This window comes from Urocitellus parryii, chromosome 10 (assembly GCF_045843805.1).
Source record: "Urocitellus parryii isolate mUroPar1 chromosome 10, mUroPar1.hap1, whole genome shotgun sequence".
In the NCBI taxonomy this organism is placed as follows: Eukaryota; Metazoa; Chordata; class Mammalia; order Rodentia; family Sciuridae; genus Urocitellus; species Urocitellus parryii.
Window position 1 is genome coordinate 80,740,678 of NC_135540.1, and position 17,570 is coordinate 80,758,247.

Sequence of the window (17,570 nt, forward strand, 5' to 3'; positions counted from 1 at the left end):
ACCAAAGAGAACAGGTCCAAGATGCGTGCGCCAGTTTGCGCTCTGGGAGGGAAGGCATGATAGGGGGAGCCTGCAGAAACAGACTGGAGGGATGGAGGATAGGGAGGGAAGAAGAGATGAACCCCCTCCCCCCCGAACTTTCCTCTCCCCTCGTCCCACACACTTGAAATAGAAATAATAATAACAGAAATATGCTACAACCACGATGTTATCGCCCTACTTAAGTTGCCTGGCTGGATGCTACGGGGTATAAAGTGCGGACTGCGGTGGTTTCCACTGGCTTGTCTAGCGAGTAAAGGTTCGGGCTGGTGCGGGCGCGCGCGCCGATGACCCCACCTTTGGGGAAGCCGGCTCCCTGCGGCTCAGCGCAACAGCCCCGACTGACCCCCGCCCTCCTGCGTCCCTCCTCTCGCGCTTCCTCCCCCTCCTCCCCCCGCGCGCCGCCTCTGCACCGGCCCCCGCAGAGGAGCTGGGCGGCAGCACCGACGCCGCCGCAGCTCTTGCCCGCCGCGCGCTCGCCGCGTCCCCGGCTCACACGCAGTCCGAGCGGCGGCGCCCGCGGCCCTGTGCCCTCCTTGCGCAGGGTGCGCACCGCCCGTGCTGGCTGAGCTGACCTGCGCTCGGCTCGGGCGCCGCAAGCGGCTGGGGAGGGCGGCGTGGGAGAGGACGCCAAGACGCAGGGTCAGCCACACAGAGGTGACAAGCTGCGCACCTGGAAAGTTACCCGGCTGTCTGGTGAGGTTCGAGGGCTGGGGGGGTTTGGGCACCGGCACTTGTGGGGAGATACGCGTGTGCATGCTGTGAGTGCGCTGCGCGGTGCGCGCCTCGTTCCCCACCCAGCCGGTCTCATGCTCGTGCTGACTGCGTGTGGACGTGTGCACGCGTTGTGTTCGCTCGGTGTGGCAGCGGTCCTTCGGTGTGGCACCTCGGTGAGGATCTCGGTGTGGATCTCGGTGTGGCAATAACAGCCTTCGCTGCTGTTTGGGCCTGATGGCTTGACGATGTTGTCAGGGTGCTTTGCTTTCCTGAGCTCTTGGTCCCTCTTAGGAGACCAGCACTCAGGCAAGGACTTTTTTCCAAGTCCTTGTAAACTTGTGTGGGTGTCCTGTGTCACTCTGGGCACCCTGAGGCACTTGCACATCTCTGTATTTCCTGATGAAGAAGAAACAAGAACAAACAGAAGAAAATAAGAAATCAGCCGTTTTGGGGAAGAGAAATGGGTGCAAGTATGAGAAGAGCCATTGTGCAAATGCATAGCAGGTTGGGTCCAGAGTTGAGAATACAAAGAAACAAGGCAGGAGGAGTAGTTAGGCAGAAAGGATGAAGCCAGACAGATGCCTCGGTTTCCTGATCATCATGTTGTTCCTAGGGGCATTTTTTTTTTTCTTAAATAAAGGAAGAGAGCAGCATACACCTGCTCCCCGCCACACCCCCATACATACTGTTCCTTAGGAATTGTCTCTTCTCTTTGCAAGTTTCTATTTAACTCATGGAGAAGGCGATCATCCCACATAACATGCAGCAGCTGTTGCCAGTATTCCTGTTTAGTTTTGCACAGGAGGGTATGAGCTGATATAGTGGAGAATTCTCTTTAGAAAATTAGAGACTGTCCTCTCTATTGGAATGCTGTGTAACTAAGAATAAGTGACATTCAAAGATGATGCCCCGGAACTGTATTGCGTTTCTCCCCTGCCTTCTCCCCACTTTTTTTTTTTTTTTTTTGTATTAGGGTTTGAATCTAGGGGCACTTAACCACTGAGTCACATCCCTAGCCCTTTTAATTTTTTTTTTTAATTTTGAAACAGGGTCAAAATTGCATAGGGCCTTGTTAAGTTTCTGAGGTTGGCTTTGAACTTGCCTCAGCCTCCCTAGACCCTGGGATTACAGGCATGCACCACTGAGCCTGGCAGGAATGTTCCCCTTTTACATGAAATGTTGATCTCTGACACCCTGAAGTCAATAGAAGTGAGACCAATGAGAATTCACATAACAGTGAAGGCATGTGTTGCCTCGATATTTCGAAAGTCCTGTAATCCTATAATATCTGGTTTCCTTTGGATTATTTCTGTCAGTTATCCCTTCTTCTCCTATGTTTTAATTTTCTCTAATTTCAGTGGTTTATTATCCTGGGCTTATACATACTCTAATTTCTATCCATGAACCATCTTGAAGTCCCTACCCAGCATCAGCTGTCTCTGTGGTCCTTTGTAATAGTTTCTATCCTCACTCTTTCTCTCCCACAAATAATATTCATAGGTGTTCCTAATATGTTCAGATACAGCAGTAGAGGCCTTCCTTTCTCTTTCCCCTGGGTGATCTCATCTGCTAATAGGACTTCAAGTCTTACTTCTGTGGAACAGTCTCTTACCTTGACTTTCATCTTTGTATCTTGGTAGACATTCCCACCTTGACAACCCACAGGCATCTAAAATTCAACATTCTATAAATGCAGATCCATTAGTGGCTCCATAAAGTGTGTTCATTCTCCTTCCTGTAGTCAGTGTCATGATGGCATGCTCACAGATGTGCTCTCCATGTCATGTTTGTCATGTTTGAATGAGTGAAAAGTGTAGAGTGGAAAGTGCTGCCTTCCTTCAACATTTCCAAGATCAAAACATTGGAATTATTTGGTCTTCCCTTACGTGCACACCCATTTATTTATGACATTGAGACTCAACCCTGCAGTGTTCCTCCTATCCTCTTCTTTGCATATTAAATTCTCTAATCCTTTCTCACTTTAATGAAAACAAGAGCTACTTCTCACATATCTTTAGTTTTTTCCCAACCTCATATAGACTTATACACTCTTTCTCTCTTCATTACCAGTCTCCAAAGTTGAAGCACTTTGTCAACTTCACCTTTTACATGTGTCAATTGCTACATAATTTTAGTTTCTCCATTTTAAATTTTTTTCTAGTGTCTATTTATTTATTTATTTATTTAGGGTCCCAGGGATTGAACTCAGGGGCACTCAACCACTGAGCTATATCAACAGCCCTGTTTTGTATTTTTTTAGAGACAGGGTCTCACTGAGTTGCTTAGAGCCTCCCTTTTGCTGAGACTAGCCTTGAACTTGCAATCCTGTGTCAGCCTTCCAACCCTCTGGGATTATAGGTGAGTGCCACTGTGCCCAGCTTGTCTCTATTACTGCTTATTAAACTTTTTTCTACCTTAAATTTCCACAGGTCCCTGAAACTGAGAATTGCCCAAATTAAACTAGAATCATATTCCTCAAGACTGTACCTCATTTTGGTTAATGCTATAACCTCTTACCCAGATGCCACATATGACCTTGCAAAACTTTCTTCTCTTTATTCCTATCATCACTTAAATTCTATGATCTATCATCTCTGACCCGCTCCTATGGAACTGTATTTCTGTGTGTTTCCTATTTATCTGTCCATGTAGCTCCCCAAAATAACTGAATGGAATGCTACCAAATTTGGCAGTCAAAATATAGGATATGTGACATTCATAAAATTCACTGTGCACATTCTGCTAGGAGGAGGGATACTTCAAAGATAATGTTGGGGGTAGATGAAACTTTGGTACAATAAGCTCATATGATTGTGTTCCAAGAGAAAATTTTTCTCCGCAGGATACTGTGGACAGATGAAACAAACAGCAGGTTCAAAACTTAGCCTCAAGTCAATAGTCACAAGTCATATGGACAGAGGATTTTAATTGTTGCATTGATAAAGAGTTTAGATGTTTCTTACAAGGGCAACTCTGTTTTCACTTCAATTTTGAGGCACGAATTTATATGTTCAATGATGGTTAATTATTTTCTAAAAGAACTATGGTGAGACAAGTTAATGGTAACACCACACTGATATGCATTAGTTTCATATATGCTTAGAATTTTATTTAGAAAGACAGTATAATCCACTCCTCTCATTTCAAGCTAAACGGCCCATATCATAAAGGAGGATCTTTTCTCCTTCATGATGTATCAAAAAGAAGTTGCAATTACGTGTAGCCATAACTTTACGACATCCTTCTGATTACCATGGAGATGCTACTTTTTTTCCCCAGTCAAGCTGACCAAGTCATTAGAATAGGGTTGGGACTCTGAACCGGCCTTAGTCTGGTACTTATCACCTCTTCCTTGATTGGTGCAATGGCCTTATAGTCTGTCTTATTTCCTCTAGGCTCATTTCACTCCATTCCATAATTATTTCCAAGAAAATTATCTTTTTACAGGACAGATATGACCATATAACTTGAAAAAAAACTTGGCTTAACATTAAAATCCACATCCCGTAACATGGCATATGAAGTTTTAGTGTCTCCCTCCAGTATCTTGCTTTTTTAGATTCATTACTCATCACTTTCCTTCCACCCATCATGCATTTTATCCTGTTCCCTGAATGTGCCATCAGCTTTCTTGCACTCATTTTTTAGTACATGTTCTTTTTTTAATTAATAGACTTTCTATTTTAAAGCAGTCTTAGTTTTATAAAAAAAAATATTGCTGAAAAGTACACAGAGTTCCTATATTCCCCCTCCACTGGCTTCCCCTGTTCTTAACATCTTGTAACAATGTGTTATATTTGTTACGATTGGTGAACCAATATTGACACATTACTATTAACTAAAGTGCATAGCTTATATTCCGGTTTTTTCCTTGTATTGCACTCCATGGAGTTTTGACAAGAATGTAATGACATATATTTACCATCACAGTGTTACACAAAACAGTTTCACTGTCCTGAACATGCATTTTTGTTCCATCTACTCATCTCTTTTTCCCTCTCTCAGCCTTTTGGCAACTTCTCATGTTTTTACTGCTTATAAGTTTTGCATTTCCCAGAATGCCATATAGTTGGAATCATACTATATGTAGGTTTTTAAGATTTGTTTTTAAAAATGTCCAGTAAGGCATTTAAAGTTCCTCCATGGCTTCTCATGGATATACTTTGTATTATTGTATAATATCCTACCGTATGGCTATACTACCATTTGTTTATTCCTTAACCCAAACTAAGGTCGTGATTGCTTCCAAGTTTCAGCAATTATGAATGAAACAGCTATAAACATTCATGTGCGGGTTTTGGTGAAGACATACATTTATTATCAGTTGGATAAAAACCAGAAGTAGGATTGGCTTTGTAAGCAGCTGCCATCTTGTCTTCCAAAGTGGCTGTATCGTTTTACTTTCCCACCAGCAGTGAATGAGTTTCTGCTGCTGCCTATCTTTGCCAGCAGTTGATGTTGTTGGTGTTTGGGATTATAACCATCCTAATCTGTGTATAGTAGTATCTTATTGTTCATTTAATTTTCAAATTTCTTCATGACATATGATGTTGAGCATCTTTTCATATGCTTATTTGCCATCTGGGAATCTTTGGTGAAGTGTCTGCTCAGATATTTTGCCCATTTTTTTTTTTCAGTTGAGTTGTTTGAGTTTTAATTGTAGAGTGTTAAGAATTTCTCCTATATTAGGTAGGTGTTTTGTAAGTGCTTTCTTCCAGTCTGTAGTTTCTTGTTTTATCTTAATTCTTCTTTTTTTGCAGAAGAGAAATTTTTAATTTTAATAAATTCCAAATTATTAACTTCTCCTTTCCTGGATTGTTCTTTTAGATTTTTACCTAAAAAGTCATCACCAAACCCAAGCTCATCTAGATTTTGGACTATGTCTTCTAGGCTTTTTATTGTGTCTTATGTTTAGGTCTATGATCCACTTTGACCAAATTTTTGTAAAAGAGGTAAAGCCTTTCTCTAGACTTTTTATTTGAGGGGGGGCGGGTATAAATGTCTAGTTTTTCGAGTGTAATTTCTTAAAGACTATCCATTTTTCTCCACTGATTTGCTTTTGCTTCTTTGTCAGGTAACTGTATTCTTTGAGTCTCTTTCTGGGCCTTCTGTTCTGTTTGATTGAATCTATTTACCTGCTTCACCAGACCATTCACAGCCACTTTCACTTTTCATACTGTTTTTGACTATCGTAGCTTATACTAAGTATCCAAGTTAGGTAGTGGCTCATTAAGCGGCCGGGGAGGCTGAGACAGGAGGATCATGCTTTCAAAGCCAGCCTCAGCAAAAGTGAGGTGCTAAGCAACTCAGTGAGACTCTGTCTCTAAATAGAATGTAAAATACGGCTAGGGATATGGCTCAGTGGTTGAGTGCCCCTGAGTTCAATCCTCAGTACCCACCCTTGCAAGCCCCCCCACCAAAAAAAAAAAAGTTAGGTAGAGTCAGTTCTTTGACTTTGTTCTCCTATGAAATTGTGTTGATGTAGTACATTTTTTTATCAATATGTTTTTCTACTAAGATGCATTATTTTGAAGGGTAAATCATGTTAGTAATAATAACAGTGTCCAATATTAATTAAACAAGTACTGTATGCCAGATATTGTTGTGCTAAATTCTTATTGTGGTCTATCTCATTTAACCCCCAAACAACCCTAAATGATTTGCAACATTATTTTATCTGTATGTGCAACTATCTGTGTGTCTCTCTTCTGTGACTGGCTTGAAGCCCAGTACCTTGCCCCAGTGCATAGAAAAACCAAGTGAAAGTGCTTGCACTGGAGCGATGGCTCCATAGACTTAGTCAGCACTAGACCAACTCCCATATTTACAGATAAACAAGTAGTTAGATGCATACATAAACCAGTGTGTGCATATGAGTGTATTTATGTCAGACTCCAGATGGGTAGAGAAAGAAACAGATATTATTTAGATCAGAGCCAGGATTTGGGTTTCAAACTACTTTAGTGCTAGAGGTAAAAACAGACATGGAAGCCCAGTTCCTCCCCTATCTACTGCCAGGCATAAATGGGAGGGCAAGGGCCTTCTCAGGAGCTATCACTTTCCTTGGGTGTCTCCTCGTACCATTTGGTGGATTGCGTTTGCTAAATGATGAGAAAATTAATGTGACAATAAAATTTCACAAAACTATGGTTTTGCTCTGTTCAGGCTATGTGTCACTACTCACCCAATTCCCCTTTCTCATTTCTGTTTTCAGAAGAATACTCCTTTCCCAGTGAACCAGGTTTCTTTGTTACCTTCAAAGATAATTAAGTAGGACTGGGTGCAGTGGTGCATGCCTGTAAGCCCAGTGACTCTGGAGGCTGAGGCAGGAGGATAGCGTTGTTCAACTTAGCAAGACAGTGTCCCCAAATAAAAAGTATTGGGGATTTGGTTCAGCTGTTAAGTGCTCCTGGGTTCAATTCTCCGGTACCATAAAAAAAAAAGAAAAAGATAATTAGGTGGATCTTTTGATTTAAGAAGTTCACAGCACTATAAGAAAATAACTAGGGGTTGTTCCATGAAAGAATGCAAAGCCCAAGGAGTCCTTGAAGTTCTGGAACAGGCTTGTCATTTACAATGGTTTTTAGACTCCATGTTTTGATGGGGCTTGTTACCTAGGCTGTTGATATCGAATGGCATCTTTTCTCAGTGGAAGATGCAATCCAGCCAGAGTCAAATTCCTCTTCTCCCAAAGTGATATTTGAATCATTAATGATTTTTTGCGTGGAAGGCATCTTGTTTACTAGACTTCTGCCCCACCTGGAAATGATCACCCTGGGCTCTTCTCAAACCAGGACATTAACGCCTGCCTCTGGTCCCATAGTATTAAGAGAGCTTCTCTTTTCCTCATGTCTACTAGATGTCAGAAATTGCATCAGAGACTTTACAAATGCAATCTTCATAATAACTCTATGAGATGTATTCAAGTGTATGCATTTTATAGAAAATAAGACTAAATCAGAGATTCCAAGTAATGTATTTCTATTGGGAGAGGGCAGAGTTTTTTGAACCTTGAGTAGCCTGATTGTATTGCTCATGTTAAATTTGGATTTTCATCTCTAAAGCCATTTCTTGTTACATCATGTATTGCCTTCTGAATGTAAGAATGATTTTAATAACCTGTAGTTGCTAGATTGATGAAGCAACATCCTGATGTTCAATTCACCTTGTGGCTAGCAATCCATATTTGAGAAATATGTTATCTGAGTGACTGATATAGGAAACAGAATGAATCTAATTAGATTTTATGAAGCCAGAGACTTGAAACCTTGGCTTCAGGGGCAACAGAATTTAAACAGGTAAACTAAATAAGAACTCAGACTAGTATTGAGCCACTTAGTAATTTACTTATCTCAAATTAGTGACTTGAAAGATGAGTTAGCTACTCTCATTTCACCCCTCTTTGAAATTCTAAATAGCTTGAAAGATTTGTACAGCCTCCAAACTGACTTCATTAAAACCAGAGAATAGTTGGTGTTTGGGGAGAATTTAACACCCTCTACCTAATTGTGTTTCATGTTTGTAAAGTTATTGGATTGGCATAGATTTTTTAAAAATGTTATTCATAGAGAAAAAATGATTCTAAGCTGTTTCATATTTAGAATGCTAAAATTGTTTTCTCTGTCAAGTTTGACTGTAAATCCATAAAAGGATATGCCCCCAAACATGACACTTAGTTAGATCTTAGTAAACAATTGTGCCATGAATGAAGAATGAGTTGTTAGTTTAGTATTACATGTAAATGTGTTTATGCTGGCTTTCATTTTTTTATACAGAATTTCCTTTGTCTTCGTATTCCTCCTTGGCCAAAGAATGCTTGTCCATGAACGAAAAAAAAAACTGTCTAAAAGATGCTTCACTGCTGCATGTTCAAAATTTGTGCAAATGTTAATTTAAGATACCTTTGAGAGCACCTTTTATATGTCTGTATTTAGAATCTCATTTAAGTTTATTCTCATGTCCCAGCCTCACATCTTCTGATTGCTTATTCAAGATTTAACTGTTTTCAGGGCCCCTTCTTTTGAATTCCAGCTTCCTCAACCTTTATATATATATTTTTAATATATAAGAATAGTAAATGCTGCCAAGTGAACAAAAACATAAAGGTTGAACCTGTCACCTCTCTACAACATATTGAGGCAATTCTTTGAAAGTTAATGTATTTCAATGACTACTGGGAACCCAGATTCTATGAGGGACAAAAATTGTCTCATTTTTTGGCTCTCTTTTTTAAATCATTCTTTTAATCTTAATTTGTTTTATATGACAACATAATGGATTACAATTCACATTACACATATAGAGCACAATTTTTCATATCTCTGGTTGTACACAAAGTAGAGTCACATCCTTCATGTCTTCATACCTGTACTTAGGGTAATGATGACCATCGCATTCCATTGTCTTTCCTACCCCTATGCCCCTTTCCTTTCTCTCCCTCCCCTTTTCCCCTTTGCCCTATCTAGAGTTCATTTAATCCTCTCACCCCACGGCCCCAGCTCCCCACAACATATTATGAACCAGGGCCCTTATCAGAGAAATAATTCAGCATTTGTTTTTTTGGGATTGGCTAATTTCACTTAGCATTATATTCTCCAGCTCCATCCATTTATCTGCAAATGCCATGATTTTATTCTCTTTTAATGCTGAATAATATTCCATTGTGTATATATACCACATTCTCTTTATCCATTCATCTGCTGAAGGACATCTAGGTTGGTTCCTATTGTGAATTGTGCTGCTATAATCTGTTTCCTTATTTTAGATAACCAACAGTAATTCAGGCTTTGTTTATAAGTGTTACAATGCTTCCTGGTTATGGCTATCGAAAATTGCAGATTATGGCTATCAAAAATTGTACAAAAGTATGAAGTTTGACCAGGTACCTAAAAAGGTCTAACCCTATGGCAATTCTTCAGAGCATTATTTCCTAAACTTCATCTATTTGAGTTATACTTTTTGATTTTGTTCATATGTGCTTATTACCTACAGATGATTTATTTTTATTTTCATTGAATTGGCTCAGTAAACCTAAAATAATAAATTTAGCCTCCACTGAAGTAATATAAATTTGTAATGCCAATAGTTTATATTTCTAATAAATGTTAAAATAAATACATAGTTACTGAACTAAAAAAAATTCTCAATCAATTAAAATCATCCCTCATAACCCCTGATCTTCCTAATCACATACTGAGACTCACTGGATTAGTGATTGCTTTGGGGTTTACACTGAGCATATTCTTAGTGGGAGAAGGAGAGAACCTGGCACCATAGGTCATCATTTTTTGGACAACCTAACTTTAGGGCAGAAAGTAAAAGATATGGAGGAATCCTCATGCCTCTGTTTCCTTCTAAGGACCACAACCCAGAAGTTGTTAACAATGAGCAGCAGTATTATTATTATTATTATTATTATTTTGTATTGAGGATTGAACCCAGGGGCACTTAACCACTAATCCATATTCCCAGCCATTTCTTGTATTTTTTTTAGAGATAGGGTTTCACTGAGTTGCTTAGGTCCTCGCTACCTTGCTGAGGCTGGCTTTGAATTGCTGGGATTACAGGTGTGTGCCAGTGTCACTAATAAAACCTCCACCTTGTGAGGAATGCAGATGTGTTGTATTCTTTTTTTTTAACTTTATGTATTATAATTTGTTATATATGACAACAGGATGCAATTATACAAATAAAACACAAATTTTCGTATCTCTGGTTGTACACAAAGTAGAGTCACACCATTCATGTTTTCATACATGAACTTAGGGTAATAATGTCCTTCTCGTTCCATGGTCTTATCTATCCCTACGCCCCCCTTCCTTCCCCTCCCTCCCCTTTAACATAGATACCCTTATTACATGAATGAATAAAGAAAATGTGGTATATATGCACAATGGAATATTACTCAGCATTAAAAGAGAATAAAATCATGGCATTTGCAGGTAAATGGATAGAGTTGAATAATATAATGCTAAGTGAAGTAAGCCAATTCCCAAAACCCAAATGCTGAATGTTTGTTTCTGATATAAAGATGCTGATTGATAATGTGGATGTGGGGAGCATGGGAGGAATAGATGTGCTGTATTCTAAATTTGGGCAAGCCTTCTTACTGTAGCCATGCAGGGAGCTGGAGAGTTGTGACATTCCCAAGCCTCTGACTCTGTGGCTGCTTCTTTGAATCTTTGCTGTGCTAACATCCAAATAGCAATATTGTTGGGATGCTTTTGACAGCTATCCAGAGAATGCCCAAAGAGAACAACAGAGTGCTTAGGTGCCATATTTGTGCTTGCAAAGGAAAGGGGAAGAGTGAACCCAAATGCCAGCTTCTCTTCATGCAGGGATAAAGGAAACTATCACTAGCTTCGCTTCTGGATGCATGGAGACATTTGTTGCTCATTGAACGATGATGAATGCTGTGTGTTTCTATTTATGAAACAGAATGAGAGGGGTGGTGGGGACTGTTGGAAAATGAAACCTCACTTGGTTGTTCCTGATTCTGTGCCTCCTCGTCTCAGGTCCCTGAGCAACATGGGAAATGGTTCAGTGAAACCCAAACATTCCAAGCATCCAGATGGCCACACTGGGAACCTCAGCACTGATGCCCTGCGGAGCAAGGTGACGGAGCTGGAGAGAGAGCTGAGGAGGAAGGATGCTGAGATTCAAGAGCGGGAGTACCATTTGAAGGAGCTGCGGGAACAGCTGTCGAGACAGACCGTGGCCATTGCTGAGCTCACGGAGGAGCTCCAGAACAAGTGCATCCAGCTGAACAAGCTTCAGGATGTGGTGCATATGCAGGGAGGAAGCCCACTCCAGGCCTCTGTGGATAAAGTGCCTCTTGAGGTCCACCGGAAGACCTCGGGATTGGTCTCTCTCCATAGCAGAAGGGGAGCAAAGGCCGGGGTGTCTGCGGAGCCAACAACCCGAACCTATGACCTCAACAAGCCCCCTGAGTTTTCCTTTGAGAAAGCGAGAGTCAGAAAGGACTCCAGGTAAGAAGTTCCATGCCGTTTTAATTCAGATGGCCTTAATGTTAAGAAGGACCAGAGTGATAACTATGAAGGCTTTTGAATGGTGAAGAGCATGTAAACTCTCAGATGTGGGGCTAGAGGGGATTCCCAAATGGTTTTGTTTTACAAAAGTATCTCTCATTAAGTAGAACATTTCTTTAAAGCAAAAATTGCACTTTATGTGGACTTTGAGGTGTATAGACATAAATGCAGACATAATGAGTTGCTGAGTTTACTAAAAGCCCTTTCCATTATCTTACAATCCCTGGAGGAGTGAGGAGGTAGGTTTAGGAAGTCTATACTTCTTTTCTTTTAGAGTAGACCTAAAAATGTACACAAATCACAATAAAATATGAATATGTATAGCAAAAACCACTTCTGAGTAGTTAAAAGGAGGCTGACTTCATTCATTCGCTATACCATTTATGTTGAGCACTGTTCTCTGCCAGCCACTGTGTTGATTGCTTAAAATAAATATTCCCAGATCCTTTTTTTGTGGGGGAGATTGTATACCCAGAAACAAATAAGAGATGTATAATTATTAATTGGGTTAATGTTGTGATGGAAACCAGCAGTATAATGGGTTGTGTTGAGGGTGAGGGGGAAAGAAAGGAAGCAGGAAAGAGGAGCAGAATTGTGATGAAGGCCTGGTTGAGGTGGTGACCTTGAGCTGAAATATAAAGAGGTCAAAACCAACCAAGTAGAGACTAAGTGGAAAGAACATTTTAGGAAGAGGGAACAATTAAAAGCTAGAATGCATTTTAAAAGTTAGAATTTTTTTCTCTTTAAAAATTTTTTAGTTAACATAATTGTGCATATTTATGAGGTACAGTGTGATATGTAAACACATGTACACAGCACTTACTGGTCAATTAAAGGTGATTAGCATTTTTATTTCTTTATCATTTATGTTTGGAGCAAAAATTAGAAATTTTAAAAGAACATATAAATATCGCAACAATTTTGTGTGTATATGAATATGTATATGCATGTGTATATTTTTCTGGCTTAAGTTTTATTTTCCTGACCAGGAAAGATTGATTACAAATATGAGTTAGGATTCTCCTTTTGCATGGTTTTTAAATAAGTAAATATTTACTAACTGAAATGAGATCTTTTGCTTTACTATTGCTGTGGCTGAGCCTGGATCACTGTGGCAAAATGCAAGAGCTGTGAAATTAAATCAAATTTTAATTTATTCATAGACACAAGTAATATAAATCAGAATAAAACATTCAACCTAAGCAAATGAAAGATTTATTTTGACAACAAAATTACAAAGGGGGGTTTAACTCATCAATTTGTTGACAGCAGTTGGTGGCATATATGAAATTATTGATAAATATTTGTTAAGGAAACTAGTCATACTGGATTATTAATCATAATATTCTATGGCTGAAAAAATATGATTAATATTAGGTTTCAGGAAAGTTTTATTAAGCCAAATGTTTTATTATTAATTGGTTTAGAAAGATCTTATCTACTCTCCTTTAAAAGTAATACTTGTTTTAATGCTATGAACTCAGAAATTTTAGCTGTCACAAAATTGCACTTGTTTTTCAAACTTGAACAGCATCCAGTGTTACTTTTTGATATATCAGAGACATTTGAACTTATATTAATATTGTATATTATTCATTATGCTACATATGTACATAAATATATTATGACTAGCAATATGCTTTCATATGTAGGACAGTGTGTCAGAGAGTTTAGTAGCAATTCATCTTCTTTGACCCTATCCTTACATAGGCCACTAGATTTCTCCTCTTGAATGAAGATTTTGTTCAATTACTTTGTTCAAAGAGTTATGCTTATTTTGAGACAAAATACCATTTTCTTGGTGCTAAATAATCTGAGATAAGCATATTTCTTTGAATTTCTTTATTAGCTCTTTTATAACCAGGCAAAGAAAATCAGTAATTACATGCTGTCAATTTCTGAGACAAACTGCATTTCTTTTCTTCTGTCTAGTGAGGGACACAGGAAAGACATTATAGCTTCTGAATAAGGATTATCAATGACTGTTCTCACCCTAAAGGCAGACCACGTGGGTACCAGTCTATGTTGAGGTCAGAATGAGGAAATGAACTAATTTGTTTCTTAATGATTGGTCCTAAAAAAGAGCAGACTAGATCATTCATGCCCTAAAACGTTTCATCTGCTTTCTCAGAGCCTTGTGCTTCTATATTAAAAAACAGAATATGGAGTCACTCTTTTCTCATTGACTGATATGTACCACACTTTCCCTTGAAAAAAGTATAACTATGTCTCTCTGAAATAATTGCTTAAACACAGCCAATTTCATCAATTCAGAGACTTATTTTTTTTTTCGTTTTTCATTTCTAACAATTTCTTTTTCATTTCCAAGAAGTTCTAATTCGGAAGAAAAAACAAATGTCAACCTTGAATATTTTTAATATCTCTTTTATGCAATATATCAAAATTTTGTAAGGAACAATTTTCTAGAAGTTAGAGCATTAACAAGATGGGAGCATCTTCCACCGCTAAAAGGATTATGCACATTATGTATTGGTTTGGCTACTCTATCAAGCAGGGCTTGCTAGATATTAGAGAATTTAAGAACCTCAGTCAAAATGACTTCTCTGTTTATTCTTAGTTCTCATGATTTATTTGTCAAACTTTTTATAAACTTTACTAGCTGAATCTAAGATTAAATCTTGTTCCTACTACATATGTATCAACTACATTTTGGATAAAATTTACCCTTCACATGGAACAGAAAGCCATTGGATGGAGTTTCAGTAATTTTGTCAAAAGGAATGAATGTCTCTAGTAAGTATCACAGAGCAAGAAACTGAGGGGAGACTATCAAGTCTCCCACAATCAACAGTATTTTTAATATCTCTTTTATGCAATATAAGCCCTGGTAGATGGCAGAGTACACAATTTGATAGAATGACAGATTCCAAGTTTGAGGATTCAGATTCAGTAATCTGAATCTTCTTTACAAGAAACTAACTCATGAACATCAGTGTGTGGTTTTCCGAGTCTCCTGTGATCAGATGTATTGTGAATGATGAGTAACATGCTTCAGCTTCAGGGCTGCCCCCAGCTCATCCCAGCTTTGTTGTCGGATACCCATCAAGTAGGTAGTTAGTGTCCAAGGGCATAACTTAAACTGTGTACTTGTACCTCTGTTCTTTATATAGAGAAACAATAATGGTATTCTAATGGTACTGGGGAATCTGGGCAATTGTCTCACAAAATTCTCAGGTTCACTTTTTAGGATCTGGTTCTAAAGTAGTTCAGTGCTGTGCAGTTGAAACTTCTGCAGTGACAGAAATTTTCTGTAATCTGTATTCATTCAACAAGATGGTAGCCAAAACCCAAATTTGGCTACTAGGTAATTAAAAATTTGGCTGCTATAACTAGGGGACTGGATTTTTAATTTTAATTCATTGGAAAATTAAATACCCATATGTCTCATGACTGATGAACTAGATATTGCAATTCTAGACTATATGGTTTAGATGGCAACTGCTGTGGCGTGAAATGAGAATTATGATCTAGTGCAGTTTGGGTATACTTTATAGACAAAGTAAGACCAGTGTGAATTTTTATGAAGCCACAGAAAATAAGAATATGACTCTTAGATTGAGGTGGGCCCTAAATGGAATTGCTGGGAAGCTGCACTGGAATCTTCATAACCTTTTGTAGTGACTTGGCCTTGTGCCTGTGGACCATTTTAGATCTTCAAAAGCATATAGCTGTGCAGACATGTAGCCTGTTTCTATTATAGGCTCTCAGCGTTTTTGCATTATTATAAAATCACATGACAAGTCAGAGTACTAGCAAATATTCTGATCTCTGATTTAAATGTAATAAGGGGAACATCAGAAGACTTTAGAACTAGAAGAAAATTAAACATTATTTCATGCTACCCTCCTGGAGATTGCAGAAACAGGTGCAGGGGAGTTATAGAATACACCGTGAAAGGTGGTAGAGCCAGGATTGGAATATAAGACTCTTGATTTTGAAACCAGTTCTTCTTCTCTGCAGTCCTGCTCTAGTGTTTTCAGATCTGCCCGCAAAATGAAAAAAAAAAAAAAAAAAAAAAAGGCCTCTAGTCAGACCAGTTTGGGCACCAGTCTACTTTTTGATGATATACCCAGTTGACTGGTAATAAGAACAATGGTGCTTCCTGCATCTTCCATGTGGAGCTGAGCTGAGCTTGCCCATTGCATAGTTGTCACTAAGAGCTGCATCCTCAGAGCTCTGACTGAGAGGAAAGGACTTTGAGAATGATTTGATCTATCTGATGGCCCAAACTGTGGTGTATATGGAAGGTTACATATATATCATGTATAGTGCTTCTTAAGGCTGAAGACTGGATATCAGTGGTAAAGAAGGACAGAGAGAAGAGCAGATAGTTTTTCTGTCCATCTCCAACCTGCCTTGAGCATGGAGACAATCAAACATCCAGAGGTCAGACCTTTTACTGAAATTAAGTTTTCTGTTTATGTAGAGACATCGTTTAGCAAACTTCAGCACTGGCAGAGCAAAATTACAGGCTCATGCTGAATGTCTGGTGGAACACAGGAAAATTAATCAGAGACATCTGGCAAGTAGCTGTATGACTGTTTTTTTTTTTTTTTTTGCTAAGAATGCTTAAACTATCATTTGAAACTATTGTTCTTTCATGAAAAGGAAAGATAAAACAAAGACTTGCCATCTGACTTCAGATGTTGGCTCCAGTTTTAGGAAGGACAATTAGTTGTATTTGTCATTCCCGCCCCAGGAGCAAGATAGGTAAAAGTGGAAAATGCAAGTGAGTCACACATTTAAATAAGATGTGGAAAAGGAGTGAGGGAGAGTATGTTGTTATTATTTGTGCTCGTTTTCTAAAGCAGCGCTGAGGAATCGATAGTGCATTGGAGAAATGTGTTTCCTTTATTAAATAAGAAAGTTTCTATGGAAAGAAACAACATTTATACATCGCTAATCTGTGCTAGCACATTCTGAATGCCTCACAGATATTGAGTCATATAAATCTCATGATAAACCTATAAGATAGATAGATATCACCCCCCTTAATTTTTTTTTCTTTTGTAGTTGTAGATGATCAGCATGCCCTTGTTTTATTTGTTTATTTTTATATGTGCTGTTCAGGATCGAACCTAGTGCCTCACCTATGATAGGCAAGTGCTCTGCCACTGAGCCCCAGCCCCAGCTCCATTGTCCCCTTTTATATATGAGAAAACTGAGACATGTTGAATTACATAACTTGTTTAAGGTTACACAGGTTTTAATTTTGGAACCAGAATTCAAAACCTGAAAACCTGCTATCAGGTTCTACTCTAACCAGTCCTATATAATTTTTCAGAGATGAAAATTAGAGGAGGACTTTTCACATTTTAGTGGGAAAGACTTGGCACAAAAAATTAAATATGTAATTAGAAACAGATTTTAAAAAAGTGCTGTGCTTAGAAACAACTGCCTACAATTGTTATTTTTCCCTGAAAATTGTGCTTCCAGAAGTGCCGCTATGGTCTCAGTTTGCAAGTTGAGGGAAATTTTGCTGGGGGGAAGCTCTAGGATTTGTTGCCTATGAATTAGTAACTTACATGTTGCTGTATGAAAAGTTCTATATCTTGTTTTGATAGAAAGATTTTTAAGAGAATATGTACAGACTTATTGAATAGTCAAAAAATTGGTGCATGTACTTATAAATATTACAACCTTAACCTAAGTTTTTATTTATGTATTCATCCATTTGTTTATTTATTTATTTATGGGTACTGGGGATTAAACCCAGGGGCACTTTCCCACTGAGCTACATCCCCA

At 38.6% G+C, this 17,570-nt stretch overlaps 1 protein-coding gene across 2 annotated transcripts in view; it reads left to right on the forward strand.

Moving 5' to 3' along the window:
• Window positions 1–11,283: 11,283 nt before the first annotated feature.
• Window positions 11,284–17,570, forward strand: part of Prkg2 (protein kinase cGMP-dependent 2) — an 89,202-nt gene continuing 82,915 nt past the window's right edge. For both annotated transcript variants that reach the window (XM_077803447.1, XM_077803448.1), the window contains exon 1: window positions 11,284–11,744. In XM_077803447.1, coding sequence (XP_077659573.1) covers window positions 11,284–11,744 — 461 coding nt within the window. The remainder of the gene's footprint in view (window positions 11,745–17,570) is intronic.